A 27,586-nucleotide genomic window follows, 5' to 3' on the forward strand; every position below is an offset into this window, starting at 1 on the left:
CCATTTGCTGGAGCAGGAGATGAGACCCAGAGAGGGTAGGGGGCTTGGGCATAGTCACACAGCCTGCGAGCGGGGCCAAGCTTTGTCCCAGGTCTGTGTGGCTCTAGGGTTCCTGCTGCCAGCATGAGCGGAGGTGGGCAGGCAGCAGCTGATGGGGGAGCCCCAGCCCTTGAGGTGCGGCGTGAGGGGCTTGGGCAGACAGAAGACCAGAGAGCCACGAAGCCCAGTGGTACATTCAGCCTCCAGCGCTGGACGTGTCAGGGAGGGTCCCAGGGGAGGGCCCCCAGCAGCTCTGGCCCTATAATTTGGGCAATGCCCAATGTGGGCAGATGGGAGGGTAGGGTTCCCTGCTGGCCTGGGGGAAGCTAGACCCGGAGGAGGTGGTGACCTAAGACAGTGGCCCGCATCCACGCGTGCCCACTGTCCCACGGTTCCGAGGGGTAAATAATTGAAGGGCAGGTCACACGAACCTGCCCGCGTCACAAGATGCCTCCCCCCCGGGTCTGGTTACGCCCCAGATCGCATTCTGACATCCCTGGCTGGTGAATAATTAAGCTGCCACCTCCTCCCCAGCTGCCACCACCTGCGGCAGGGCCTCCGTCTTCAGGTCCCACTCTGCGGCTTTCTTCGCTCCCTCAAAGCAGTGGGCACTGGAGGGGACCGACCCCCCCCCACCCCGCTCCCAGCCCTGCCAGCGCCTCCAGCCTCCTGCCCGGCACCTGACTTGCGGCCCACTCTATGGCCCCCGAGATGGACCAGTTCTACAGGTCCACCATGGCTATCTACAAGGTGAGCGTGTGGCCCGGGCCCCAGGTCCGAGCACCCCCTTCCTGGGGCTCGAAGGTTGGACCGGCTTTGGAGGAAAGAGGGTGAGCACGACTGCAGCATGTTCTGGAAAGGAAGGCCCAGCCAGGCCAGGCGGGGTTGTGGGCTCAAGGGTGGGGATCCCTGGGGGCAGCCCAGACGTGTCTTGTCCACAGTCACCCAGTGAGCGACAGGCCCACTGAGACAGCGTGCCTAGATGCTAGACCAAGGCAGGATGGGGCCCAGGGTGACTAGCAGGGGGAGTGACGGGGGAGCCCAGCAAGCCACCTGGCCTAGGACTGGGGCATTCTCTCTCTCTCTTTCTTTTCCTGTCTCTGTCTTTCTCTCCTTTCTGAAACCCTCATTCAAATTTTCTACCTCACTCCCGAGGGGTTGCCGCTGTCCCTGTAGACTTTTATCGAGCACCTCCTGTGTGCAGGACCCTTTCCCGTGTAGGCCTCCCGCGCCCTGCCTGTAGGATAGAAAATAATCACCCCAGAGGGTAGATGAGAAGCCAAGGCCAGCACGGTTAAAGAATCTGTTCAAGGTCTCTGCACTTCCCAGAGAGGCTTCCGCGGTTTGAACAAAGATCCAAGTCTAAGTCATTGCCCCAGGCCCTCTGTACCCCGAGGGTACTCTCCAACTGGCTGTAGCCTGAGGTGGTCTGTGACCCTGCCACAGCCTTGCCGCCAAAGGGCTCTTCTTTGAGGAGGGCAAGGTCTGCCCTTGCCTCCTGAGGTGACCGTCGGACGCCCCTGTGTCCAGCCTGGCGAGACCTGGACCCAGCGCTGGGTTGGGGCACACCCAGCCAGGGGCCGCCACAGACCACAAGCTTCCTCCCGGTGGGAGGAGGAGAACCTTCTAGATGCATGGTCTTGGGAGCATGTTCCCGCCTGGGCAGGCACGTGAGCAGGAGCTGGCATGGAACAGGGATTCGGGGAGATGGCCTTGAGGCCCCTGTCACAGAGTCAGGATCCCTAGGGTCAGGCTCCTCTCTGGGGCTGGCGGGGGGCGCCCTGCTCCTGAGGCCCGGTGACTTGCCTCTGCCCATGACCTTTCTCCCTCTCCCTCTCCCCAACCTCTCCCTCCCTCCCGGTGGCCTGGGGCTCCAGAGCATCACAGACCAGTTTAACCCCGCCCTGGAGAACCTGGTGTACCTCGGGAACAACTACCTGCGGGCCTTCCATGGTAAGTGTCCGGCCCCGGGCCCCCAGCCCCTCCGCCTGCGCTGTCCCCGCGCGCCTGGTCCCTCCAGCTCCCACCCAGCACCCTCACCCACACCCCCCACACCCGCCTCTGCCTGCTGCTCAGATGCCCCCGAGGTGCTCCCAGAGACACAGCGCCTGGTCCTGGCGGTCTCCATGGCCCCAACTGCACACACCTCTGTACGTCACCCTGATGTACCCTGTGAGCCCACTGCTGCACCCAGGCCCAGCTCGGCGAGCCTGGCTTTACGCCGCAGCCCTGTGTCTTCACTCTGCCTGGTGCCCGCACCCACACGCCGACAGCCGCCCCTCCCCCATCTCCCAACAACCCCCGCTCCACTAAGGCTAATCACCCTGCCAGGGCTTGCAACCCTCTGTGCCAAGGATAAGCCAGGGACACACCCGGAGCCGAGGGCCACCCAAGCCCTCCCTGCCTTTCAGGACTTTGGAGTCAAAGCTTGTTTTCCCCCTCCCCAGCTCCACCAGCCCGCCCCCCCCACGCCCCTACACCTGTGCACCACACCACACCTGCCCACACCCTTCCGTGGGTACACACGGACGCCTGCGCCCCCACCCGTGATGGACACACACTGCCCCGGGCCCCACTCCACGCCTGCTTCCTCCCCTGGCCCACACCTGGCATCCACACACACCACCCAGTACACGTCCCCCCGCTGATGCCTCTGCACCCCCCTGTCCCCTCCACACACCCTCGCCTGCCAGGAGGGGTCTCCAGAGGGCGGGGGCAGATGGAGGAGGGGCTGGGGCTATGGGCACCCCTTGTCCCCACACAGCTCTGTCCCAGGCGGCTGAGGTGTACTTCAACGCCATCCAGAAGATCGGGGAGCAGGCCCTGCAGAGCTCCACCTCGCAGATTCTGGGTGAGGCGCTCCCCCTTCCACGAGAGCCCCCACTCTTTCTTGGGCCTGGAGGGGCTCTCCTCCCAGCCCTGAGTCCGCCCGGGGCCGCCTCCTGCTGCCCAGACCCTTCAACTCCCTGGCGCTGTCCCTCAGGCCCAGGGCCAGCTGGGCCCACCAGCTGGGGATCCCAGATAGGGTTCCTTTCGGGTTCTTACCTGTCCCGGAAATCCCCCCAAGCCACAGGCCTGGTGGCCCAGGACGAGCCCAGAGCCTGGACTCCTGTTCTGGAGCCCAAGCCCCTCCCCGCCACTCCCTGAGGGGCTGTTCCAGTGCGGGGACAAGCATGGACATCCTCCCAGAGCCGTATGGGAAATCCTTGGACTTCGGCCCCCCGAATGCCGTCTCAGGGAGCCCCTGCGGCAGCTTCTGTCAGGAGGAGGGTGGGTGGCGTGGGCTGCCCCCACTGAAGGCCGCTCTCCCTGCCTCCAGGGGAGATCCTGGTGCAGATGTCGGACACGCAGCGGCACTTGAACTCCGACCTGGAGGTGGTGGTGAGTAGCGCGGCCCTGAGGCATCATGCAGGGGAGTGGGCTGCGTTCCAAGGAAGACGCGGGCCCCGCCCCCACAGCCTTTCTCAGGGAGGGCTCCCCGCGGCCCTTAGTGACACACAGGCACAAGTGCCCCAGGCACCTGCCAGGCCCAGGCTGTGCAGGGCGTGTACACCTGCCACAGCTTGTTCCGGCCTCCAGCAACTCCAGGAGGGAGCTGCTGCTTCTATCTCCATTCTACAGACCTGGAAACTGAGTCTCAGAGATCGAGTCCCTTGCCCCCAGTTCCAGAGCGAGTGCAGGAGCTAGGGAGAGAAAGGGTCCAGGTGCACACGGCCAGGCCCTGCTCCTCTCTGGCCCTCCAGCCCCTCCCTCCATGCTCCCAGGGAGCAACACCTGACCTTGTCACACCCATGAGAAAACCCCACAGAACTAAACCCAGTCTTCTCAGTGAGGGATGCCAGGCCCTGCCGACCCAGCAGCCTCCCCGTGGCACCCCCAGTCTGCAAAGAGCGGGCCTGTGCAGACACAGCCTGGCGTTCCTACCGCTGGGCAAGCTTCATGCTGTTTGCTCAGCCTAGAAGCAGCCCCCGCCTTGCCAGCCAGTGCCTTACAAGCCTCCCTTGACCCCTGGACAAGCTCATTGCTTCTTCTAGACCCTAGCGGATGCCTCTATGCATTCTTAGCGCACAGTGGTTACGAACGCGAGCTCTGCAGCCCCAGCACCTGGCTTCTCAGCCCAGCACCACCTGCCCCTGACCGGTGACCTTGAACAAGCCTCTCTGTACTTTGGCTCATCGGTCTGTACAACGAAGACAATCATAACTACCGGCAGGACTCTTGTGAGGGAATTCATAAAACTAGTTGTCCTCCACCCATCTTCACGGTGACAATTGGCAGCGGGACCTGGCAGCCTGTCTCTATCCTTCCCAAGACTGGGAGCCTTGCAAGGGCTGGGGCAGGGCCTGGCCCCGAGCAGGGCCTCGCTGACTCTGGATGGAAAGAGCAAACTTTGAAAAGAGAGTGGGGGCTGGCCACGCGGGGAGGAGAGGAGAGGGCATCCCCAGGGGGCGTGGGGCTCAAGAGGGAGCCGAGGATGGCGAGCTGGGGTGGAGCCGGAGAGGGCCTGGTGGTGACAGGTCTTGGAAAGCTTGGGAAGAAATGTCAGCTCATTGTGACAGCACGTGGCTCTCAAACGTGTGTTTGGGAACCCTTGGGAGTCATGGTGCGCTTTGGGGGACACCAGAAAATACTCAGCAGTTTCGTTACCCTGTCAAAATGGGGAACAGTTGCAGGAACAGAAAAATGTGCATCCATCTGCCCGGGATAAAAGCCTGTCCGGGGCCCGTCTCTGGGACACCTGCAGGCTTCGGGCTCAGCTGTGCCCCGTCCCAGGGCTCAGGAGGGGAATCAGGAACACAGCTCGTGCTGGCTGCCTGTGGCTTCCCATCCTCGGATTTGATGGCTCTCTATGTCTCTCATGGCACACCTGGGCTTGATGAGGACAAGTGTCACCCAGGCCGTCTCTGTAAGGAGAGCTGCCCTCTCCGGGCACCTGCGTCTTGGCTGAGACACATGGGCAGGGCCCTTGGCCAGAGCCAGACAGGACCCAGCACCACCGACGCTGCCTGACCCGTGGGCTCATTCATTCGACAGCTCTGCACCGCCGGGTGCTGGGCACTGTGGCAGGCACGGGGGACATAGCAGACAAAACCCTCGCCCTCCCCAAGAGAGGGGCCAGACAAAACCCAAGACTAACAACTGAGTATATACACGACAGGTTAGACACAAAACGTGCTCCAGAGGAAAACAAAGTAGGGAAGGCTCCTAGCGAGTGTTGGAGGGCTGCAGTTTTTGACCAATGTTCTAGAAAATTGCCCTAGGAAGGGGACACTGAGAGAGGCCTGGAGGAGGGGAGGGCGTTAGCCAGGGAGACACGTGTGGGAAGGGTGTTCTGGGCCAAGGTAACAGCTCGGAAAGGCTAGTGGAGGTGCGTGTGAGGGTGATGCTTGGCTATGACGAGAGCCCTGTGGTGTGACCTTGACCCGCCTCTGGCAGTTCTGAGTGTGCAAAGCCAAAGAGCGACAGGGTCTGACTTTTCCTAATTGTAAACGAAAACAGACAGAGAACATCTCGTTCAGCAAATTAGAGCTTAAGGAATCGTTTTAAGGCAAACCACCATCCAGGTCAGGAACTGTGCCAGCCTCCCCGGGAGCCCCTCCCTATGCCCCCTGTCAAGATCACAGCCCCTCCCTCCCTGCCTCCCTCCAAAAGCAACCACGGATCCGACCCTCCCTTGTGCTCCTTTGTAGCTGACCACTCGGGCGTACGTCCCTAGACGCTGGAGATCGGTTGTGTGCCGTCTCTTTTTTCCAAATATGCCTTCGAGTTTCCCAATCAACAGATCCCCTTCTGTCCCTTACGACTTGTCTGTTGAAGGCTCTGGGGCCCTAGGACTGGTGTTTCTACCATCTGGAAACTTCCAATCTCGCATTCCAGGGGTAGTTCAGCTTGTTCCTCTGCCCTCTGGACGCAGGGGCTTGGTCAGACCCAGGCTCTTCCAACCACCTGGCAAGACCACAGAGAGCTCTGGGCTCTTCCATCGGGAGCCACGTCGCGACTGCAGCCACGTGATATTAACAACCACGGAGGCTCAGTGGTTGTTCCCACAGCGGGAGTTCATGGCTCTTCTGATGCTCTTACCCATTAACCGGGATATTTCTATACGGAGACGCTCCTCCTTGCGTACTCTTTGCTGCCAGTGGCACGTTTTGTGTGGGAGAAGCAGGATCAAGGTTTAGTCACTCCCTCCATTCATTAGGTTTTAAGGTCATGAACGTGCTCCCTGTCGTCCTCTGAAGGTGACCCATTAGCTGTAGTGTTTTCCTCGTACCATTACTGTAGTATTTTTTAGTACCATCAGTATTTGTAGATTTAAACACATCTGATGTATTTCAGTCCTTTGCAACGTTATTGTCTTCAGCCAAGTTGAAAACATCTCCCTCTTCGGCCACTAGATGCTTCCTCAGTTGGGCTCCTGAGTCTCTTGGGCAGGACCCTAGTAGTTTTGATGGCTTTCTGGTTGCCTTGTTTTGCTCAGCCTCCTATGGGTTACATGGTATCTCCTTTGTTCCTGGTCTTCATCAAGAATCCGGATTCTCGGGGCACCTGGGTGGCTTGGATGATTAGGTGTCTGCCTTCAGCTCAGGTCTTGATCCTGGGGTCCTGGGATCGAGCCCCACATGGGGCTCCTGGCTCAGCAGGGAGTCTGCTTCTCCCTCTCCCTCTGCCTCTCCCCCTGCTCATGCTCTCTCTCTCTCTCTCTCTGTATCTGTCTCAAATAAATAAATCCTTTAAAAATTAAAAAAAAAAAAAAAGAACCCTGATTCTCAAGGATACAGAGAATGAAAGCATTTGGACATTCTGGTCAGCTTCTGACATGGCATGTCTAATGTTGCTAATGAAAAGTCTGATAATCTATTTTTCCCATCATAAATCTACTTGCTTTCTCAGCCTAAATGCCCAAGATTTTTTTCTTCTTTTCTTTTTCTTCAGTCCAGTAATTTTTCTAGACATGTTTTGGTGTTGACCCATCTGGGTCCATATTACCAGTCCCATGGTGTACATTTGCAATAAGTAGTTTTAAATCTTTTTTTTTTTTTTAATTTCAGGAACATTATCTTGAATCACAGTTTTTAGAATGTTTTTGTTCTCTGTCTGCATTTCTTCTTCAGGAACTCCTATTATCTGTATATTAGATCTCCACAACTTATCTTCAACATCTGTTCCTTCCTCTTGGCTATGTTTATTTTTTCCTCATTTCTTCCCCCCAAACACTTCCAGATATTATGATTTAATACATGGACCAAGAATAGAGGCCATAATAGAACTTCTATCATGGGTGTATCTATATATACAATAATATATAAAAATATATTCTCATATATATTGTACTTATTATATATTAGATATATAATATCAGCTTGAAATTCACCCCTTTCAAGTATACAATTCAGAAGTTTTTAATGTAGTCACAGAGCTTTGAACCCATTCCCACTATCTAATGTTAGACTATTTTCATCACCCCCTTCCCCAAAACACTGTCCCCATTAACGTTCGCTCTCGTTTCTTTGTTTCTTTTCTTTTTTTTAAAGTTTTGATTTTTTTTTAAAGATTTTATTTATTTATTTGACAGAGATCACAAGTAGGCAGAGAGTCAGGCAGAGAGTTGGGGGAGAAGCAGGTTCCCCGCTGAGCAGAGAGCCCGACGCAGGGCTCGATCCCAGGACCCTGAGATCATGACCTGAGCGAAGGCAGAGGCTTAATCCACTGAGCCACCCAGGCGCCCCTCTTTGTTTCTTTTCATTAGAAATGAGTTTTCCTCCTCTTTGGCAACCCACTATCTGATTTCTGTCAAAATGGACATTCGTTTTGCCTGTTCTAGGACTTCATATGACAGGAATTGTACATATGTCTTCTCCCTCGACCCTCCTCCTTCACCCGGTATAATGTCTGTAAGATGGCTTCATGCTGTCACGGGTAGCGGCACGTTGTCCTATTTGATTGCTTACTATGCCACTAAAGGAAGCTACCACAATTTCTCTCTTTTCTGCCGGTGGTCATTTGGGTTGTTTCCAGTTTGGGATTACTATGACCAGGGCTGCTGTGTACATTCTTGTACAAGTCTTTTGTGGATGTATGTCTTCATTCCTCTTGGGTAAATACCTGGGAGCGGAATTTGTGGGACATGGGGCTGACATATATTGGCTTTAGAGGAAACTGCCAAAGGGCTCTCCAAAGCCGTTGTGCTAGGCGCGGCCCCGCTAGCAATGTGTGCAAGCTGCTGCTGCTTGCCACGCTTGCCAACCTTCCATGTTGTCCGTCTTTGTTGTTTCAGCCGTTCTCGAAGGTGCGGAACAGTACCGCATTGTGGTTTCATTTTGCGTATGCCAATGATCAAAGACTTTTAATGGGCTTATTGGACATTAGCACTTTGCCCATTCATATTTATTGCCCATTATATTTATTGTTGACTTATAGGAGTTCCTTATATAGTCAAGATGGGAGTCCTTTATCAGATATATGCACGGTGCAGGTTTTTTTCCCCCCCAACCTATTGCTTATCTTGTTCATTTTCTAAATAGTGTCTTTGATGAGCAGAACTCTTATATTTTTAGGAAGCCCGATTTGTCTATTTTATTGTTTTCATTTTACAAAAGGCAGAATCTGTTTAAACTCTGTAAACTACCTTACAATTCATGGGACTAATGCTATGGCAACAGCAAACACCTGCCTCTGCTAATTTGACATTTTTATTTTATTTTATTTAAAGATTTTATTTATTTATTTGTCAGAGAGAGAGAGAGAGAGAGAGCGTGAGCACAAACAGAGGGGAGCAGCAGGCAAAGGGAGAGGCAAGTGAAGAGAGAAGCAGGCTCCCCACTGAGCAAGGAGCCTGAAGTGGTACTCGATCCCAGGACCCTGGGATTATGACCTGAGCGGAAGGCGACCCCCAACCGACTGAGCCACCCAGGCATCCCTACTTTAACAATTTTAAAAAGTGGTTTGTGTTTGTATCCTAGTTAAGAAATCTTTGCCCACTACCACGGCAAAGATACTCTAAGTTTTCTTATAGAAGCTCTAAGTTCTGGACTTCACATTCATTTCTATGATCTATCTCAAATTTGCTTTTGTGTATGAAGTGAGGTAGAATCAGGGGTTCTTCCCCCCCGTATAGACATTCAGTTGTTCCAGCACCACTTCAAAAAGACTTCGCTTTCCCCATTGAACTGACTGTGTCAAAATTTGATTTGTTATTTTATGTGTGGGTCTATTTCTGAGCTCTCTATCCTGTTCCATTGATATATTTGTCTATCCTTACACCAAACCACAACTGTATTAGTTGCTGTTGCTTTACAGTGAGTCTTAAAATCAAATAGTCTAGGGGTGTTTGACTAGGGGTGAGCATTTGCCTTCCACTCAGGTCATGATCCCATGGTCCTGGGCTCAAGTCCCTCATTGGGCTCCTTGCTCAGCAGGAAAACTGTTTCTCCCTCTGCCTGTTTTTCTCCTTACTTGTGCACTCACTCTCTCTCTTTCTGACAAGTAAATAAATAAAATCTTTTAAAACAATCAACTAGGGCGCCTGGGTGGCTCAGTGGATTAAGCTGCTGCCTTTGGCTCAGGTCATGATCTCAGGGCCCTGGGATGGAGCCCCGAGTCGGGCTCTCTGCTCAGCGGGGAGCATGCTTCTCCCCCCACTCTCTGCCTGACTCTCTGCCTACTTGTGATCTCTCTCTCTGTCAAATAAATTAAAAAAAAATCTAAAAAAAACAAAAAACAAAAAACAAAAAAAACCCCAATCAACTAGTCTAAGAATTTTGTTCATCTTTCTCAAAATTATTTTGAATAGTCAAGATCCTTTACATTTCTATATTTAGAATCAGCTTGTCAATTCCTTTAAGAAAACCTGCTGGAATTTTGACAGGGATTGTACTAATCTATGAATTAATGGCCATCATAGGGGCACCTGGCTGGCTCAGTAGAGCATGCAACTCTCGATCTCAGGGTCATGAGTTTAAGCCCCATGTTAGGACTGGAGCCTACGTCAGAAAAAAAAAAAATTATAAATTCATGGTCGTCTTAACAATATTGAGACTTTTAATCCATGAACATGGTATACCTCTCCATTTATTCGTTTCTCATAGGAACACCTTGTCATTTTCAGGGTAGCAGTCTTGCACATCTTTTGATAGATTTGTTCCTAGATAATATGGCTTTTTTAGCTATTATAATTGGAATTTTTATATTTCATCCTCCAGTTGTGCATTGTTTGACCTGTTGCTCTGGCTCCTGTACTAACAATAAAATATCAGCAGTGCAGGGCAAAAGCAGAAGCAGGAAGACCAATTTAGAGGTTATGGCAATAATCTAGGGGAGGGTTAAGATGGCTTAGGAAAGTGGCAGCAGTGGTGGTGTTGAGAAGAAATCAGACTTGAATGTAAAGCCAGTAAAATTTTCTGATGAAGTGGATGTCAGTTGCAAAAGAAAAGGGAAAGTCACACTAACTCCAGCATACTGTCCTGATCAACTGGATGTAGTTGCCTTTATCTGAGGTGGGAAATACTAAGTGTGGAACAGTTCGGGTGGAGGGGAGAGATCAGGGATTTAGTTTTAGACATGGTCAGTTTGAGAGGCTTATTAGAAAACCATCTGGAGATGTGAGTATCAGTTGTATGTACACGAGGCTGGAGTTTGGGGTCAAGGTCAAGGCTGGGTTGTTTGTCTGGGAGTCCTGAGCATATGGACAGATGAGCTCATGGAGGGAGTGGGTGTAGGAAGGGAAAGAAAGAGGCTGTGGGCGTGCTCGGTTCACAGCACATATACATGCGAAAGAGGCAGTGGGGGATCAAGAGGTGAGGGAGAATTGGCAAATGACAGAGAAGAGGTGGGGTGGATGGGGGAGGGGGAGTGCAAAGAAAACCCGGAGAGGGTGGTAGGCTGGAAACCAAGGGAGGAAGATGTTTCAGGGGGAGGAATTGGTCAACTGTGTTGAATGATGACCACAGGACGCATCAGAGGAGTCCTGTGAGCTGACTTTGTGACGTGGAGTGTCAGCGATTTCAAGGAGAACATTCTAATTGGTGTGGTGGGGCACAGCCTGACCGGAGGGGGTTCAAGAGTAAACTGGAAGACAGGAATGGGGTCAGCTCACAGGGACAATTATTCTGGGGTTGGGGTTGGGGGGGAGTTTCCTGTATAGGTGGCAAAAGGATTTCTTGCGAGTTACTGGAATAACTCAAAACACAGAGCTTACAGTGTGTGTTTTCCACAGTGGGTCTGGGTATGCTCTCAGCTTCTGTACTGAGGGGCTCACAGGACCTGCTAAAGAAGTATATGCTGGGAGAGGGGGTGCAGGGGAGGACAGTCTCTGTTCTGGCCTGCTGGGGATTCCTCAGTCTGCCTGCGGTTGGTGACTTCCTTGTTTCAGAAGCCACCTGTTAGTAGATAGTCCTATGGTTCCCCCAAAGCAAGAGCTCAAGTTCACATCAATTATCAACCCCTTAATAGATATTCTTCTGGAAGTTAATGAAGACTTTCCATTGACCCGGTATTGCCTGGGTCCCATCTAATTGGTGATCGTAGCCAAGCCATAGCAATGGTAAGAATTACAACCGAGCAGTCTCATTCTAACACACACATCCACGGGGTGACTCAGTTCATACCCGACTGGAAGCAGAGGAGTGACATCTGAGACATGGAAGGTGGCTTGCTCATAAGCCAGGTCTCCTAGGCGAGAGTGGGATGGATAGGGCAACCAGAATTAGGAAGAAAGGAAAAGTCCCCAGCCTGTCTGCTGCACTGATAGCGTGAGCCCTTTAATCTGTATTTTAAGAACTTTTTTTTAGAGATTTTATTTATTTGGCAGCGAGCAAGAGAGAGAGATAGCGAGAGAGGGAATACAAACGGGGAGTGGGAGAGGGAGAAGCAGGCTCCCCGCTGAACAGGGAGCCCAGTGCGGTGCTGGATCCCAGGACCCCTGGATCATGACCCAAGCCAAAGGCAGACGCTTAAGGACTGAGCCAGCCAGGCGCCCCTTAAGAACATTTTAAAAGAGCTCGTGCTCCCAGGCCTCCCTGGGAAGAGTGCTCCCAGACGCCCAGGGCTCTCAGCTGGGGTCAGGCTGTACTACCTTCCTGCTCACCTTTGTGACAGCCCCATGTCCCCCCAGCATTGTCTCAGCACACCAGCTCTCCAGGAACCCAGGTGGAGTTGGTGCATCTGTTCTGTGGGTTTTGTGCATTTTAGATATTTTCCATAGTCTTCGGTGTGGTTCAAGTTCGTCCTCAGGTACCACTCAGCATCTTTATGAGTGCTCTGGTTACAAAGTTGCCTGGCTTTTGCGGGTCGGCTCCAATCCTATATCTCCCATAAGCCCTGTTGTTGGTTTTGGGCAATTTTGCAGAATATGGGGATTTTCAAGAACACATGTTTGGTTTTTAAGCAAAAACCTTGGACGCTTTTCAGTGGGAAGCAGGGCCAGAGGAGGAGCGAGTGAGGTGCCCTGGGGGCCGCCCTGGGAGGTCCCACAGTTGCTGGATCCAGGAGACAAGGGCAGATATGGGGTCTTGGCACTGTTCCTAACACCGACCCCCTTACACACACACACACACACACACACACACACACACCCTAGCAGCCATGGCTTGGGATTCAAGGCATGGCCAGTCCTGAAGGGGCCACAAGCAAGCTCCCCTACAGACCAGCATTTACCAGGGTTTCCGAAACAATTATGGGAGAAAAATACAAAATTGGCAACTTTTATAATTGATTGGTTTTCCCTGAATACTGGAAGAAGATTACCGGCATTCTTCTGGGCAACGCTGTACCCCAAGGCACAGAACCCCTGCCTCCAGCACAGCCTGGGGACGCCTGTGGCAGCAAGCCTGGCAGCATCCCCTGCGGGTTCTGGGGGGAGGGCAAAGAGGGTACAGACAAAGGAGGCGGAGCAGAGGTCCCCTGCAGGATGGGGGACACTCCTTTCTGCTCCCTGTGAACCCAAGGGCAAAGCGTGCAGCTGAAGGGTTTAGATCTGATGTCCCCACAACACACAGTGACCCAAGGAATGCTGATGGGGGTGTCCGGGGGAAGGTGCCAGGGGAGCACCAAGGCTCACAGAATCAAAGCTCTTCGGGCTTACAAGGCTGGACCTTCAAGAGCATCCAGCCAAGACCTTCCTGTTACAGATGGGGAAACTGAGGCCCAGAGAGGGGACAGCAACTTGTCCAAAGTTATAGAGCAAATTGGAGGCAGAACCAGAATTCCGAGGACGTACCTCTTCTGAGCCTGAGTCCAGTAGCCTTCCCCGGCTTTCTGGTCGGCCAGGTGGTCAGCCTCCTCCGTCTCACCTATCGTGGAAACCAGCCACCCCTCAGCTAAGACCTCAACAGCTGTGAGCATTTTCACTGGGTCAGGCCCTGCCCACGGTGCTGGGGACACAGAGAATGGTCAGATGAGGCTCATGCCCACAGCAGCTTGAGAGGCTATGACCAGGGGCCCAGCAAGAGATTCTGTCCTGTGGCTAGAGGAAAAAAAAGTAAACAAATAAATATATATACATTCCGGGATCAAAATGGGAGCACAGTGGATTCTGCTGGCGAAGTCAGGGAGACTTCCCGGTAGAGGGGGCAGGGAAGCTGGTATTTGAGATCTGGTAGGAAATTCTAGGCGGCAGGAATGGCATCATCAAAGCACAGACTGGAACTAAGACTCAGAAGACTCTGATACATTTATGGAGGGTGTGTGGCCAGCCGTCTTCTACTGCACGACCTGTTTGCATATCAAACCATTTAATCTTCCCTCCAACCAGGTCCTTGTCTCATGTCCATTTTCTCCGACAATTGGGCAGGTGCCTGGTGTGTTAGGAACACAGTGGGCTGTATTGGACTGGGCAGTGCGAGGGATGCCGAGGCCTGGGAATGATTAGGACCACCCTGATCACCCCCACCCTGCACTCCACACAGGTGCAGACATTCCACGGAGATCTGCTACAGCACATGGAGAAGAATACCAAGCTGGATATGCAGTTCATCAAAGTAAGTATGGCCACTGACCTTGGTCCCCCCAGCCCATCACAGGCAAGACAGCCTCTCCCCATTTGGTGGATGAGCACACCGAGCCCTGTGCTGGGCATTGACTGGCCCCAGGCTGTTTGTGTTTCCAGCTGAGCCCCCCGGGACCCTGTCCAGTGTTCCGACCAGTGGACCCAGAGTCTTGAGCTCTTTGACATGGGGGTCTCCCTCCTCTCTCCACCCTTCCCAAGGACAGCCGCCAGCACTACGAGAGGGAGTACCACCACCGAGCCACCAACCTGGAGAAGTGCATGTCCGAGCTGTGGCGCATGGAACACAAGAGGGACAAGAATGTGCGGGAGATGAAGGTGCAAGGGCTGGGGGGGGAACCAGGCTCTGGGGGGGGCCCTTGAGCGTCCTGAGCTCCCCTGCCCAGCGCCCGCCCAACTCCAGGCGGGCCTCCTACCCCACTCTCTGTGGTGAGCATAGCGAGGGAGGTCAGCCGGCCCCAGGCGGGTGGGCTCCCCTGGCCCTCAGGCCCACCTCAGCGCTGATCCTTGCACGGTCACTGCCCGGCTCTCCTTCTACTTCTTGGAGAAAACCTAAGGCCACCAGCCATGCTGCTCCTGATCGCGGTAGCCAAGGTGTAGTTCCCCAGCAGCCACGCCGTCCTCCGCTCCCTCCTGCCCCCGCCGCGCTCCCCTGCCCCTGGCGAGGGCCAGTCCTCCTCCCAAGTTCAGGGCCCCATTCCTGGCCTCGGTCTCCAAAACTTCTATCTCCTTTACTGAGCTCTTACCCTTCCTCTTCAGAATCTACCCTCCCAAGTAGGGACTTCGATCAACTTGTTCACATTTCCTTAAACTAACCTCCCTGGGCCCCTCTCTGCGCTTGCGGGCTGGGGGCGGAGGGACGGCTCAGACAACAGACTTCTCACGGCCTGTGAGAAGGGCCTGGCTGGGTAGACACAGATCTCAGGGTCTGGAGGATGATGATGCCTGTGAGAGGTGGGCCTGGGAGCTCCGATGAGCTGGGCGCTCCGGGGAGGGCCTCCAGGAGGAGACGCGGCTGGTTCAGGAAGGACAGGAGGCTTCAGACGGCTGGTACTCGTGGAGGCTGGGATGAGGCATCCACTCGCTGCCTCCAGCCCGAACCTGCTTCTCCCACAGGAGAGTGTGAACCGGCTACACGCACAGATGCAAGCCTTCGTGTCTGAGAGTCAGCGGGCAGCTGAATTGGAAGAGAAGCGGCGCTATCGTTTCCTGGCCGAGAAGCACCTGCTGCTTTCCAACACCTTCTTGCAGTTTTTTGGCCGGGTGAGCTGGGACTGCGGGACAGCCGGCGGAGTCGTCCTAGGGCCTGGGCTCTCTGCGAGCTGGCTGCCCGTGGCGACGTCCCTCCCTTCGCCCATTTCCTTCTATGTTTCCTCTCTGTGGGTATTCATTGTTTACTCTCCCTATCTCTTTGGTTGTTTCTGTGTTTACCTGTATCGTCAGATACAAATTTCTTCATTTATTCCTTCATGATTTTTATTTTATTTTATTTTACTTTAAAGATTTTATTTATTTATTTGACAGATGGAGATCACAAGTAGGCAGAGAGGCAGGCAGAGAGGGGTGGGGAAGCAGGCTCCCCGCTGAGCAGAGAGCCCGATTCGGGGCTTGATCCCAGGACTCTGGGATCATGACCTGAGCTGAAGGCAGAGGCTTAACCCACTGAGCCACCCAGGCACCCCATTTTTATTTTATTTTTATTCTCACATTCATTCACTAATTCATGCCTTTATTCACTCATGTGTGAACCATTTATTTTTTCATTCCTGCTTGCATAGACTTACCATTTGCAAATTCATCAATTCGTAGATCTAGTCATGGTCTTTTTGCTTTTATCATATTGTTTAAATCCTCTGTGCTAGTGCTCTGTTCCATCTGCTAGACCAATCAGATTCACTCATTTCCTATTGGCTTTCCAGTGGATTTTGCTTTCCGTATTTAACTACTATGTTGTTCAGTGCTATTGGGTTTACAACTATCATACCTTCTCTGTAAATGTCGCCATTTATGTATTTAACATCTCATAACCCAGCCTGATGTTTTCCATTTCACTTTGTCTAGGATTAAAATTACCCTCCTGTCTCTTCTGTGAACACTTTTTTTTTTTCAAATTTTGTTTATTTATTTGACAGACAGAGATCATAGGTAGGCAGAGAGGCAGGCAGCGAGAGGGGGAAGCAGGCTCCCTGCTGAGCAGAGAGCCCGATGTGGAGCTCAATCCCAGGACCCTGAGATCATGACCTGAGCTGAATGCAGAGGCTTCAACCCACTGAGCCACCCAGGCACCCCTCAGTTTTGACTTTTGACCAGTCTGACAGCTCATGTCTTCAAATAGAGGAATTCAGTTCATTCCCAGTTTTACCCAACAACGGATAGACCTGTTTTATTTTACTTAGTCATTTCCTCTTTTTCTCCCATCCTTGCTCTTGTCACTTTGGTCGTGTTACCACAGATGCCCTTTCCCCTTTATTCTCTTGCAAATTCTACTGCTCTTCTCATCTCTCTTCGTGATGACCTCACCTTGTGACCCTCATGAAAACATCTATTCATCTCTTGTGTTTCCTAAAATATATTGACACCCCCCGGTGCTACTCTGTCCATGGTGGTCCCCCGCCTCTTAAGATGAGGCCTGGGGAAGGATTCTCCTGCCTTCCGCGGCACTCTAATATGTGGCTTACTCCTCCCCTTATCCTTCCTGACCCCCAGCTCTTGGTTTTGCCAAAAAACTTCAGGACTTTCAGTTCTAGACTCTCATGAGTCCTTTCTTTGCAGCATGATCCTTCCATTTCGAGAAACTGCACTTGGACCGCGTATAGTCCCAATGCCCGGTGCACGGCCACTCGCACTGATAGTTCACTAACCACGTGATCAGACACGCTGATGCCACCGTTTTCACTCTTCCTTTCCCGCTGTCTTGAGGTTTCTGTCTTGATGAACTGAATATTTTCTGCAGACGTGCCCCCCGAATCCACACATACGTGCAAGTCTCACTTCGGCCCCAAGTGCTGAGCGGCACGTCAGCTGGTTGAAGGGCCCCAGAGCTGTGGGCTTTTTCTCCTGGGGTCCAAGAGGACGTTTCCCGTTTTCTGGTGCTCTATGTTGTGCGTGCGAAATCGGGTGCCCTTCTGTCTTGTTTCCGTCTTAAGTTACTGCCTCTTTTTCTGGATGCTTGGAGATTTTCTTGGAGTTCTGGGGACTCAGGAATTTGTCTGGGTGTCCCCTAGATGTTCCCCACTCTGTGGGCTCAGGTCTTTCTTCAGGTCGGGGAGCCGTTTCCTCTTCTGTTTCTTTAACTATTCTGCCGTCATTCCTTCTCCTTCTAGAACTCCACATCTATGACCTCCTCCCTTGCCACGTCTGTTTCATTTGTCCTTGTTCTGTAGTTTGAGCTCTTTCCGCCCACCCCACCCCCACATTGTATGATTCCATTCATATGATCTCGGCTCCGGCTGACATCCTTCCGCTGTCCCTACCACAGCCAGCCCCGGCTCAGGGCTCAGCCTTCTCCTCCAGCCCCTCCTCTCTCCCAGGGACTGATGCTCCAGGGGGAACTGCCTGTTCTTCTTTGAAATAGTTGTGCTGCTATGTAATTCACATGACATCCAGTCCATCCATGTAAAGCGTACACTTCAGTGGAGCCTTGTGTAGTCACAGACTTGGGCACCCATCACATTTGCATTCCCCCTAAGCATCCCAGCACCCCTTAATGATCATTCCCCAACCCTCCCCCATCCCCCCACAACCCCCAACTCCGGTCCAGGCCACCATGATCTACATTCTATCTCTGGAGATGTCCCTCTTCTGGGCATTTCATATGAATGGAATCATACAATGTGTGGTCCTTTGAGACAGGTTTCTCCCATGACGCATTGCCGGGAGCAAGATTCTTCAGTGTTGGGGCACATATCTGTTCTTCGTTCCTTGTTGCTGCCAGATGCTTTTCCGTTGTCTGGAGACATCTCATTTTATTTATCCATTCATTGGTTGATGGACGTCTGGGTTGTTTCTACTTTGCACCTGTTGTAAATAATGCTATCCTGGATAGATGTAGAAGTTTCTGTGTGGACATGTTTTCATTCCTCATGGCTATAGGGGAGTCGACTTGCTGAGAATCGGGTAACTCTGTGTTTAGCTGTTTAAGGAACTTCCAGACTGCTTTCCAAAGTGGCTGCACCATTTCACAGCCCCACTGGAAGCCTATGAGATTTCCAATGGCTCCGCATCCTTGCCAACACTTGTTATTGTCGGTCATCTTGATTCTAGCCATGCTAGTGGCTGTCAAGTGGTATCTAGTTATGGTTTTGATTTGCATTTCCCTGATGGCTCGTGATGCTGAATATCTTTTCCGGTACTTCCTGGCTGTTTAAGTACCTTCTTTGGGGGGAAGCTCCTTTCTGCTTGTGTCCTGGACAGTTAACCTCCAATGTTAAGGGGAGTGTTGACTCCTCCCCTGGCTGCCTCCTGCTAACTGATTGCCCCTCTGGAGAGGGCTGCGGATTGAATGAACTAGGCTTCCCCTAGGTATGAGGCAGTGGGGGGAACAGGTATTGTGTTGACTGACCCAGCTGGACTTTAGGACACTGAAGATCAAACTCCTCAAGCATAAATATTTACCCATCATTTTATCTATAAACAGAATGCACAAGATTTGGAACAAGATTTAAAGAACGACGAGGGCTGGGCTCAGCAAGGGGTCACTCTCACATGCCTCTCATACCCAGTCCCAGCTGAGTCCATGTCTTGTCAATATCATGCCTCCGCCCACCTCGCCCTCAGCTTCTCCAGGTTTATTGCACTTGTGCAAGTCTAGCTCCAGGATAAATTCCTAGGAACGGAATTGGCGACTCCAAGAATATAGGCATTGGTTGTCCCAGTTTACCCTTCTGCCGGCCATGTAGGAGATTCCCTTCTCCTTGACAACAGTGTGAGAGCAAACTTTTCAATCTTTGCTAATTAGCAAGGTAAAACTAGCATCTCTGTGTGGTTTTATTTTATGCTTTTCTTATAAGCAAGACAGATCTTTTCATGGTTCCAAGCCATTGGGTGTCCTTTACTAGGACATGTCATCTTCTTTTCTTCCATTTTTTCTTATTCATTTCTAGGAGCTCTTTATATGTTACTGAAATTACCCCTTTCTTGGTGATGAGTTGCAAATATTTTCCATTTGTCATTTATCAATTGACGTTGCTTACTGTAGGTTTTGCCGTGTCGAAAAAATTTTTTATTTAGTCAAATTTATTGGTCTTTTCTGGACTATGGGGTCTGTAGCATACTTAGAATGACACTTCCACTCCATAAATGTTTTTAAAACTTCTCCCATGGTCTCCTTGTGGTTTTGAAAGCCTGCACAGTGTTTCTTCCCAACCACAGATGAAACCCCCTGGAGGCAGGGCTGAGGGAAGACAGGAAGTTGGGTGCTGTCCAGGCTGGGGCTTGGTGCTGTGGCCTTTACTCCCAGAACACCCTAAGACCCTGGCAGGTGCTTTCCACTGAATGTTCTCAAACTGGACAAAAACTCTTTTAAAAATATGGTATGCAGAACCTAATGTTGTTTTGCATACTGTTTTTGTGGCCAGCACACAAAGACCTTTGGAGTTTTGGCTTTGTGGTGTTTTGTTCATTAGTTAAGCAAGGCAACCAAGGGGGTGTCCAACTAATGACCAATGGGACTAGTTGCTTCTGTGATGTGAGTGGCTTCTGTTTTGCTGCCTGAGATCCCTGTGAGATTTTTAACAGCTGGGCCAGACAGAAGGGAGGAATCATGGAATGGTGCCATCACAGGGACAACTCACTTACTATCTCTAGGAATTATCTAGCCCTGGGAGGGCCAATGCCTGCAGGATTGGTAGAGGCCCAGGATGTCAAAACATCATCCAATACAGAAACTTAAAAACTTGATTCGTGCATGTAGCTGGTCTGACATTTAAAGCCCTCCCAGCCCCAAGTTATTATGGACTGTGTGGTCAACAGTTGAGTTTCCCGTCCTTGAAAGTAGTCAAACAGAGTTAGATGCCCATGTACCAGGGACACTAGGGACGCTTATGTAGACTAAAAGGAATAAACTATGAAAACTGTATTTGAAAGGCCTCTTCCAGGAAATGACTCAAACCGGCTTTTGCAGCAAAGGTACTTACCACTTGAGTTACTACGAAGTTCAAGGGTTTCAGGTATAGCTGGATCCAGGAGCTCAGGTCTTTGGAAATTTGCCATCTTCTCTTAGTTGTAGCTTCCTGTGTTGGCTTCACTCTATTTAGCAAAGCCCATGAGGTCCAAGAAAATATTTTTCCCAATTGTTCCAGGATAAGTACTGGAATTGGATTCTTTGGTCACAGTTTCTGGGCAAGTGCCATCCCTGAGTCCATCACCGTGGCCAGGCCCGGGTTCTAAGCCTACCGCTGTACCAGGCAGTGGTAGAGCCCGGCCAAAGCACACAGACAGAGAGAAGGGGCTGGAGAAGCACCTCAAGGAAAACTGAGGGGCCTTCGACAAAAGAGGGAGAGGGTTAGACGGTGGGCGAGTCCCAAGTGACACCAAAGCGATCTCTAGCTCCTTCCAGCTGGACAATCCAGTTATCTTACGCTTGCGGGGGCGCCCGAGTTCCCGGGTCTAGGGTGCCGTTTCTGGGGCCCCAGGACTCTGGGGGCTGCTGGGAGCCGGCTGACGCCTGTGTCCGCACGCGGCCAGGCCCGGGGCGTGCTCCAGAACCGCGTGCTGCTGTGGAAGGAGCAGTCGGAGGCCAGTCGCAGCCCGTCGCGCGCCCACTCCCCGGGCCTGCTGGGCCCCGTGCTGGGACCGCCCTACCCCTCGGGCCGCCTGACGCCCACCCGCCTGGACATGGTGAGGCCCTGGGCGCCCCCGCCGCCGTTCGCGCCCCCGCCGGTCCCCGCACCCTCCGCGGCGCCCTGGGGCCTGCGACCCTCCGCCTGGAGTCTCCTGCCCCCCAGGCTCCCTGTCTACGCGGCGCCCCCGGGCCCGGCCTTCCGCCCCGGCGCGATGTGGGCGCCCCCGTGGTGGTTGGGCCGCCGGCCCGAGAACCCCTACGCCGCCGACGTCCGGGACTGGGGGTGGGGGCTGGACTAGGGCGCCGCCGCGGCGCCCCCCTCCCCGCCCCACCCTCCCCTGCCCGTCTTCCCTCGCAGCCCCCCAGGCCCCTGGCGGAGTTCAGCTTCCCCCGCAGCCGGCACGGCTCCGGCTCCTACGGCCCCGAGCCCGTCGAGGCGAGGTCCGCGTCGCAGCTGGAGCCCGATCGCCGGTCGCTGCCCCGGACGCCGTCCGCCTGTGAGTGGCCCCGGAGCGCAGAGGGAGGGCCGGGGACCCGGGGCCCGGGAGGAGGCACGGAGGTGGCAGGTGGCGCTGCAGCAAGAGGGACGGAGGGTGGCCGCGGGGGCGGAGCGCCCACCCACTGCGCTCCCCCTCCCCACCCCGCAGCCTCGCTCTACGCCAGCGGCACCCAGCGCTCCCGCTCCAACTCCTTCGGCGAGCGCCCGGGCGGCGGGGGCGGGGGCGCCCGGAGGGTCCGCGCCCTCGTCTCGCACTCGGAGGGCGCCAACCACACGCTGCTGCGCTTCTCGGCCGGAGACGTCGTGGAGGTGCTTGTGCCAGAGGCCCAGAACGGCTGGCTCTATGGCAAGCTGGAGGGCTCCTCCGCGTGAGTGGGACTCCCGGGGTGCAGGGGTGGGGGGTGTGTGGAAGGGGGCCCACCCGGAGGTCTGGGCTCCCCTGCCCCGACGGTGACTTGTCCCCCTCGGTCCGCCACCTCCACACCCGGGACCCGACAATTCTCCCCTTTCCCCTAGCCCACCCCGGACCGCCCTCTGTGTCCTCATCCAGCCAGCCCGGGTAGGAAGAGGACAGGCCCTTGGGAGGAATGGGAAGGTTCTGCACTTGTAGGAACAGTGCGGGAGCCCCACTGCTTGGGCGCTTACTGTGTGCCCCACATGGAGGGAGAAGCAGCTTCCTGCCTGGACCCTGAGAGTCCCTGGAGGTGTGGACTTGGAGGTGCTCCCCCAGGCCAGAGTCAGAGGCCAGGCTGGGACCTCGCAGGCTGAGTTGCAGTCAGGGGCAGGGAAGAGCCTTAAAGATTGCAAACTGGGCTTGGTTTTGACACCAGGAGGGGAGGCTCGAGGTGGGGAAGTACGCTGTGGTCACTGCAAGGTTGGCGGAAGGCAGGGGTTGAAAGCCAAAAAAGAGTGTGCAAGGATAACTCTTCTGCGAAAGAAAAAGGGGGCGGTGGGAGCTTGCTGGAGCCAGGCAGTGACCCCCACGGGCCTTATGGGCAGGAGACTGCCTGGTGCCCACTGCCATTCATGCTGCCGGGATAAGGGGTGAATGAGGGCTTAGAAGGAGGAGTCAGCGGGTGCCCGTGAACGTGATCGCAGGGGTGGTGGTGTGGGTCAGCAGACGGGGGACAGGCAGAGGGTTGAGGAGCGTGGTGTGGGGCTGCGGGCTGCGGGCAGGTGGAAGGCGGTCTGGGAGTTGGTCCTGTGGGCAGGTGGACGCGGTTCGGTAGGGGGGGAGGAGCCGAGTGGTTGGGGCGGGGCAGAAGCATGGAGGTGGGGTGCACAGACTGAGGGGTGACTGGAAAGGTATGTGAGCGAATTGGTAGGGGGCAGCCAGGTCGACAAGAGCTGATGGGTGGGTTGGGGACCGGTGGTCCGTGGGTGGTTGCCCATAGGGTCGTGGATGGGTGGATGCGTGATGGACAGAGGGAGGATGGCAGGGGGCTACTGGACCCATACGGAAGCATGGGCTGGCAGGGAGACATGGCTACAAACCGCAGGGCTCGAAACCCCTGCTTTGTGGACCCACAAAAGCAGCAGGCTGCCCTGAAATTCCCCACAAGTGGCGTGGAGTTGACTTCCCCGGACCCTAGTGTAAAACCACCCAGACCCGCGCTCTCACCGGGAACACGGCTGTCCTCGCCATGCCGCACCCGGTGGGGAAGGAGACGGCAGACTTTGTCAGCAGGCCCTTTATCTAGAGAGAGCAGAGGTAAAACGCAAGGAAATGGTTTTATTCCGTCAGTTTGAGTGGAAATTGCTTCCACTTACCTTTAGGTGAGAAGTTGTTGATTGCGTTTTGGGGTCTCCGGGGGCTTTTTGGAGAACACTTTCCCAAGGGTTCCGCAAGAACCTGAGGGGCTCCGGGGGTCTGAAAAAGCTGAGCAACACTGAGCAAAGTGCCTCTCCCTCAGCCCCAGCCTCTCTAGAGGTGCAGTAATGAGCCTCCAGCCAGACAAAGACTTCAAGAGCAGCGGTGGGGGCAGAGCACGGAAGGGTACGGGGCTGGCAGTCAGGCGCCTCGGGCTCAGGCGCCCCTTCCTCTGGGCTCGTACGTTCTCCTGTGGTCCTCAGCCCCTGCCCTGTCCCCTTCCCAGGCACCCTTGTCATCATCCGTTTGCACATCTGTCCGTCCACTGGGCTGGGTGCCTCTGGGGCCGAGGAGCTGTGCCCGGCTGTCTGTGGGCCTCACGGGGTGGGTGCTCCACGAGCAGGGAATGAAGCGGGTTGCCGCGTGTCCTTGGACACGATGCTTTCCTCCTTGGACTTGCAGTGTCTCCTGAGGCCATCCGGCCCCTGGCAGGATATGAGGCTGGGTGGATGGACTTGCATGTCGAGAAAGATCTCAAGGGATTAAATGAGTTAGTCTGGGCAAAGCCCTCCGAGCCAGGCCTGGCACACAGCACGTCTCTGGAACTGCTCTCGGGAGTGGGCCTTTTGCTTATGGGCCCCTCTGCCTGCACCCCTCAGGAGCGGCTGGTTCCCCGAGGCCTATGTGAAGCCCCTGGAGGAGGTGCCCATGAGCCCCATTAACCCCTTGAGCCCAGTGACCTCCATGAACCCGATGAGCCCTATGAATGAGCTTCCTTCCAGGTACCTGGCAGGGGTGGTGGCCCAACTCCCCAAGGGGATATCTGTGAGTGGCTGTCCTCAGTGGGCGCAGCCTCCTTTGTACCCTGGAAGAGGAGGTCCCCCCCCCCAAGAGAAAGTCATTGCATCCATCCCTCTGCCTCCTCTTGGAACTGACTTCAAGCCCATGTGGCCTCCTTTCACCTGGGTACAATGGAGGAGGCTGTGGGACGCCAGCAGGATGGGGCGGGGTGCAGCAGGGGCCTGACGTCTGACCCCCTTCCCGTGCCTCCCTCCTCTGGACTCAGATCCTACCCGCTCCGGGGCAGCCACAGCCTTGATGACCTCCTGGACCGGCCAGGCAACTCTACAGCCCCCTCGGAGTACTGGGACGGCCAGTCCCGCTCCCGGACCCCGACACGCGTCCCCAGCCGCGCCCCCAGCCCCGCACCCACACCCCTGCCTGATAGCCGCCGGAGCAGCATGGGCAGCCCAGGGGTGGCCAGTGATGTCAAGGTGAGCGCCCCCCGCCCCCCCAACACCTAGCCTGTCCCCAATCCTGGGCTCATCCAGTGGGCAGGGAGACTGGAGACCAAGTAACCCTCCCTGCTTGGTCACTGGTTGACTGGCTGGCAGGGGGCCTTCCCCCCACCCCAGCCTCAGTTTACCCATCTGCAGGGGAGGTATGGGATGGACTTGAGTCTAGGGAAGGGGACAGGGGCCCTGGTAAAGTCCTGTCCTTCCCACCTCCCAGGAGAGGCAAGACCAGGATCCTGGGTCAAAGCTGGGACCAGAGCTGACTGGGCAGGACTGGGGTGAGGAGTGGGGTGTAGGGAGAGCAGCTGGAGCCTGGGGGGTGGTCCTCTGGCCCAGGCTTCTCATGTCTGAAGCCCACAGAATTCTAGGCTTCAGAACACCCAACCTTGTTTCCCGGAAGCCTGGCACTGCCCGGGGCCACGGGTCTAGCCCTCTGCCTTCCTGGAAAGGAGAATGGCAGAGGCAGGGGCTCCCCTACCCCTTTCTCCACTAAACCTGGCCCTTCCTCCACCCCCCCCCTGTAGAAACTTATGTCCTGGGAGCAGCACCCTCCAGAGCTCTTCCCTCGGTGAGTTCTAGGATGGGAGCTGGAGGGGACGGGACTCAGAGGAGGGCTGTGGGGGGAGACGAGGCAGGGGCGAGTGGAGGTGGCCATTGGGGGCAGGAGGTAGGGGCGGGCAGCTGAGGACCTGGGCCCCTTTCCTGACCTCTCCCCTCACAGGGGAACGAACCCCTTTGCCACGGTAAAGCTGCGTCCCACGGTCACCAATGACCGCTCGGCACCCCTCATCCGCTGAGACGCCTTCCTCCGGCAGGGGGCTGAGGTCGTCCCCCCCACACCTGCCCGGAGCCTGCCCAGAGCTGGCGGCAGCAGCAGCAGCAGCAGCAGCAGCAGCAGCGGACCCGAGAAGCCGGGGTCCTGATCCCGGCGGTGGCTACCTCGCCCCAAACCGTGCCCGCAGCTTGAGCAGCTCCAAGAGGGCTGGCCTGGGGTCCAGGACCTTTAAAATAAAGCAGGCAGAACGGGGGGACAGGACCATTTCTTCCCCTCCAAGGGCCCCAGGACTGTCCCTGGGGGCCTGCCGCATGCACCCCAACCCCCTCCCCCTTCTCTGCCCCAGTAGGGAGGAGCCCCTGTGCACCTGCTTCCCCATCCCACATATGTCGTCCTGTTTAATTTTTGTAAACGGTGAGAAATAAAGCAAGAGGACAGAGCGCAGGACTGGTGGTGTCTGATTTGGGGCACAGGGGTAGGGGGTGGGGCTGGAGGCCTCCCGCTGGAGAATGGGGTCCAGGAGGTCCTGAAGGTCACTGCCTCCCTCACGCACAACCCCTCACAGTGCCCATTTGAAGCAAATCTTGAGGTCTGCCCTGAAGCCCTCAGCCTGTGTCCACCCACCTCTGGCCCAGTCTCTCTGTCGCTCCAGGTTTCCCAGGAAGTGGCGGGGGGTGGGGGGCTCTCCAGAGGGGGAGGGGTGGCAGTGGCCAAGGTCTGGGACCACCAGCAAGTCACCCTCGAGCAGCCAGGGACACAGCATCCTTTGTTCCGGCCCCTCCCGCCCTCTCAGTCCCAGGCTCTCCGACCTGGATTAGCCTGATCCAGCGAAAGCCTCAGAAGCCCCTCCTGGAATGTGGCCTGGGGGTGGGGGGCAGGCGAGGCACTGAGGTGAGTAGGGCACGTGGGGTCTCTCCAGGGCAGGGCGATGCCCCCAGTACCACTAGGAGCGCCCCTGCCCCCCAGAGTAGGGCTCTGGGTGTCCTCTGCCCAGGAGAGGGCTCCTTATCTAGCTCTGCTGGGAGGGCCCGAGACAGGGACCCCCCTGTGAGGTCCAGCGTGGCCCTGTGCTGCGGTCAGTGCTCCGTCCCTTCTCCCTTTCCAAGCAAAAGCCTCTTAGAGGGCTGGGGGTGGCACCCTAAGCCCGAGGCCTGAGGGAGGGAGCTAGAGCTGAGAGGCCAGTGGCTGATCTGCAGGTAACTGGGGGCCTTCGGCTGCGTGCCCCCATAAGGCCAGGCTTCCCAGGGGGAGCCAGCGGGGCAGCCCCTCCCGGGAGGCCTCAGGAGATGTGAGGCAGGACATTCAAACCCACCGGAAGGCTCAGGTGAGTGCAGGGGAGAGCTGCTGGGACTGCCTCCTTGTCCTGGTTCAAGTGGCTGCAGCTGTGGTGAGGGGACAACAGGCCAGTAAAGCCAGAACCTGGTCCTGGTGAGAGAGGTTCAGAGTCTCCGATCCCCACTGGGCACCTGGCACTGCCCAGGGCCAGGAGGGAGACCTAGGAGCAGAGGGGCAGCAGGAGGGAAGGCGGCTCCTTCCCCGGCTGTGGGCTGGCCCACCCTGCCTTGAGGCCCCCTCCTCCTCTGTTGGTGGGGGGATGCACAGGAGGCTGCTGTGTGAACCCCTGGCCGGAGCTCCAGGACTGTGAGAGACTTCAGAGCTGTCTTCTGCTTTTGGAGGGGTTGGGGGGGGCCTCCTAGGGGTTTGGAGATCAGAAGGTCCCTTTAGTGCCGCCTCAAATGTCCCAGTGGAACCAGAGATCTGAGCACCCCCCGCCAAGGCTCCTGGTTGGCCCCGCGGGTAATCGATCACCAATCTTACAGGTGGCAAAACTGAGGCTCAGCGAGGGAAGGGGACCTGCCCAAGTCACGGAGCGAACCCATGGCTAAGCGGGAATGAACGGGAGCTCAGCCCCCGCGGCTCCTGAAGCGAGGCTAATGTGATTACGGCAGGTTTTGGGTTTTTTGTTTTTTCCATAATGCTCTGATGACAATAGTCATTTCTGATCATTGAGAAAAATGAACATACGGCAAAGCCCAGGAGCCAAATAAAGCCACCCACTTCGCAGCAGGCGCCCTGCTGCCCCTGCCTGCCCCACACCCCTTGTAAGTTCCTGCACTGAGACCCTCACACGTGCACCCTGGGAACCCTGAGGGTTCCCACGCACAGGGGGCCCACAGTGCCCCCCCCCACTCACCAGCACCCCCTCTCCGGCCACCATTAGGTCCCTAGACAAGGAGTGTCCTCCGAGGGCGTCTTCCTGAAGTTCGGACTCAGGTGGGAACCCTTCTATTATCCTCCCCTCCTCTTTCACAGGCCCCCTGAAGGAGGGGGAGATTGGGGGGGGCGGTTCTACCTCGGTTTCCCTCCTGGCTCCTTCCCAGAGCGGGG

At 55.3% G+C, this 27,586-nt stretch overlaps 1 protein-coding gene across 2 annotated transcripts; it reads left to right on the top strand.

Annotated features, from left to right (window-relative positions):
• The first annotated feature begins 595 nt into the window (after window positions 1–595).
• BAIAP2L2 (BAR/IMD domain containing adaptor protein 2 like 2) lies at window positions 596–25,644 on the top strand. 2 transcript variants are annotated; one of them, XM_080811980.1, is made up of 14 exons: window positions 596–789; window positions 1,917–1,992; window positions 2,804–2,890; window positions 3,359–3,420; window positions 13,941–14,012; window positions 14,240–14,356; window positions 15,155–15,301; window positions 20,723–20,875; window positions 21,178–21,316; window positions 21,467–21,686; window positions 23,788–23,910; window positions 24,195–24,402; window positions 24,948–24,991; window positions 25,145–25,644. In XM_080811980.1, exons 1-14 carry the CDS (start codon window positions 739–741, stop codon window positions 25,218–25,220), a joined length of 1,575 nt encoding a protein of 524 aa, XP_080668106.1. In that variant the 5' UTR covers window positions 596–738; the 3' UTR covers window positions 25,221–25,644. The 2 variants fall into 2 exon arrangements, with proteins under 2 accessions (XP_080668106.1, XP_080668105.1); XM_080811979.1 differs by lacking the exon at window positions 596–789 and having other exon boundaries at window positions 1,754–1,992.
• The last annotated feature ends 1,942 nt before the right edge of the window (window positions 25,645–27,586 follow it).

Source organism: Martes martes (assembly GCF_963455335.1).
Source record: "Martes martes genome assembly, chromosome: 8".
Lineage (NCBI taxonomy): Eukaryota > Metazoa > Chordata > Mammalia > Carnivora > Mustelidae > Martes > Martes martes.

Excerpts from the sequence above, each read along its gene's own strand:
- BAIAP2L2 (XM_080811979.1), top strand. The coding sequence starts at position 1,854 with ATGACCTTTCTCCCTCTCCCTCTCCCCAACCTCTCCCTCCCTCCCGGT. Across the intron at positions 14,013-14,239 it reads TGGATATGCAGTTCATCAAA|GACAGCCGCCAGCACTACGA; the intron begins GTAAGTATGGCC and ends ACCCTTCCCAAG. Across the intron at positions 21,687-23,787 it reads AAGCTGGAGGGCTCCTCCGC|GAGCGGCTGGTTCCCCGAGG; the intron begins GTGAGTGGGACT and ends TGCACCCCTCAG.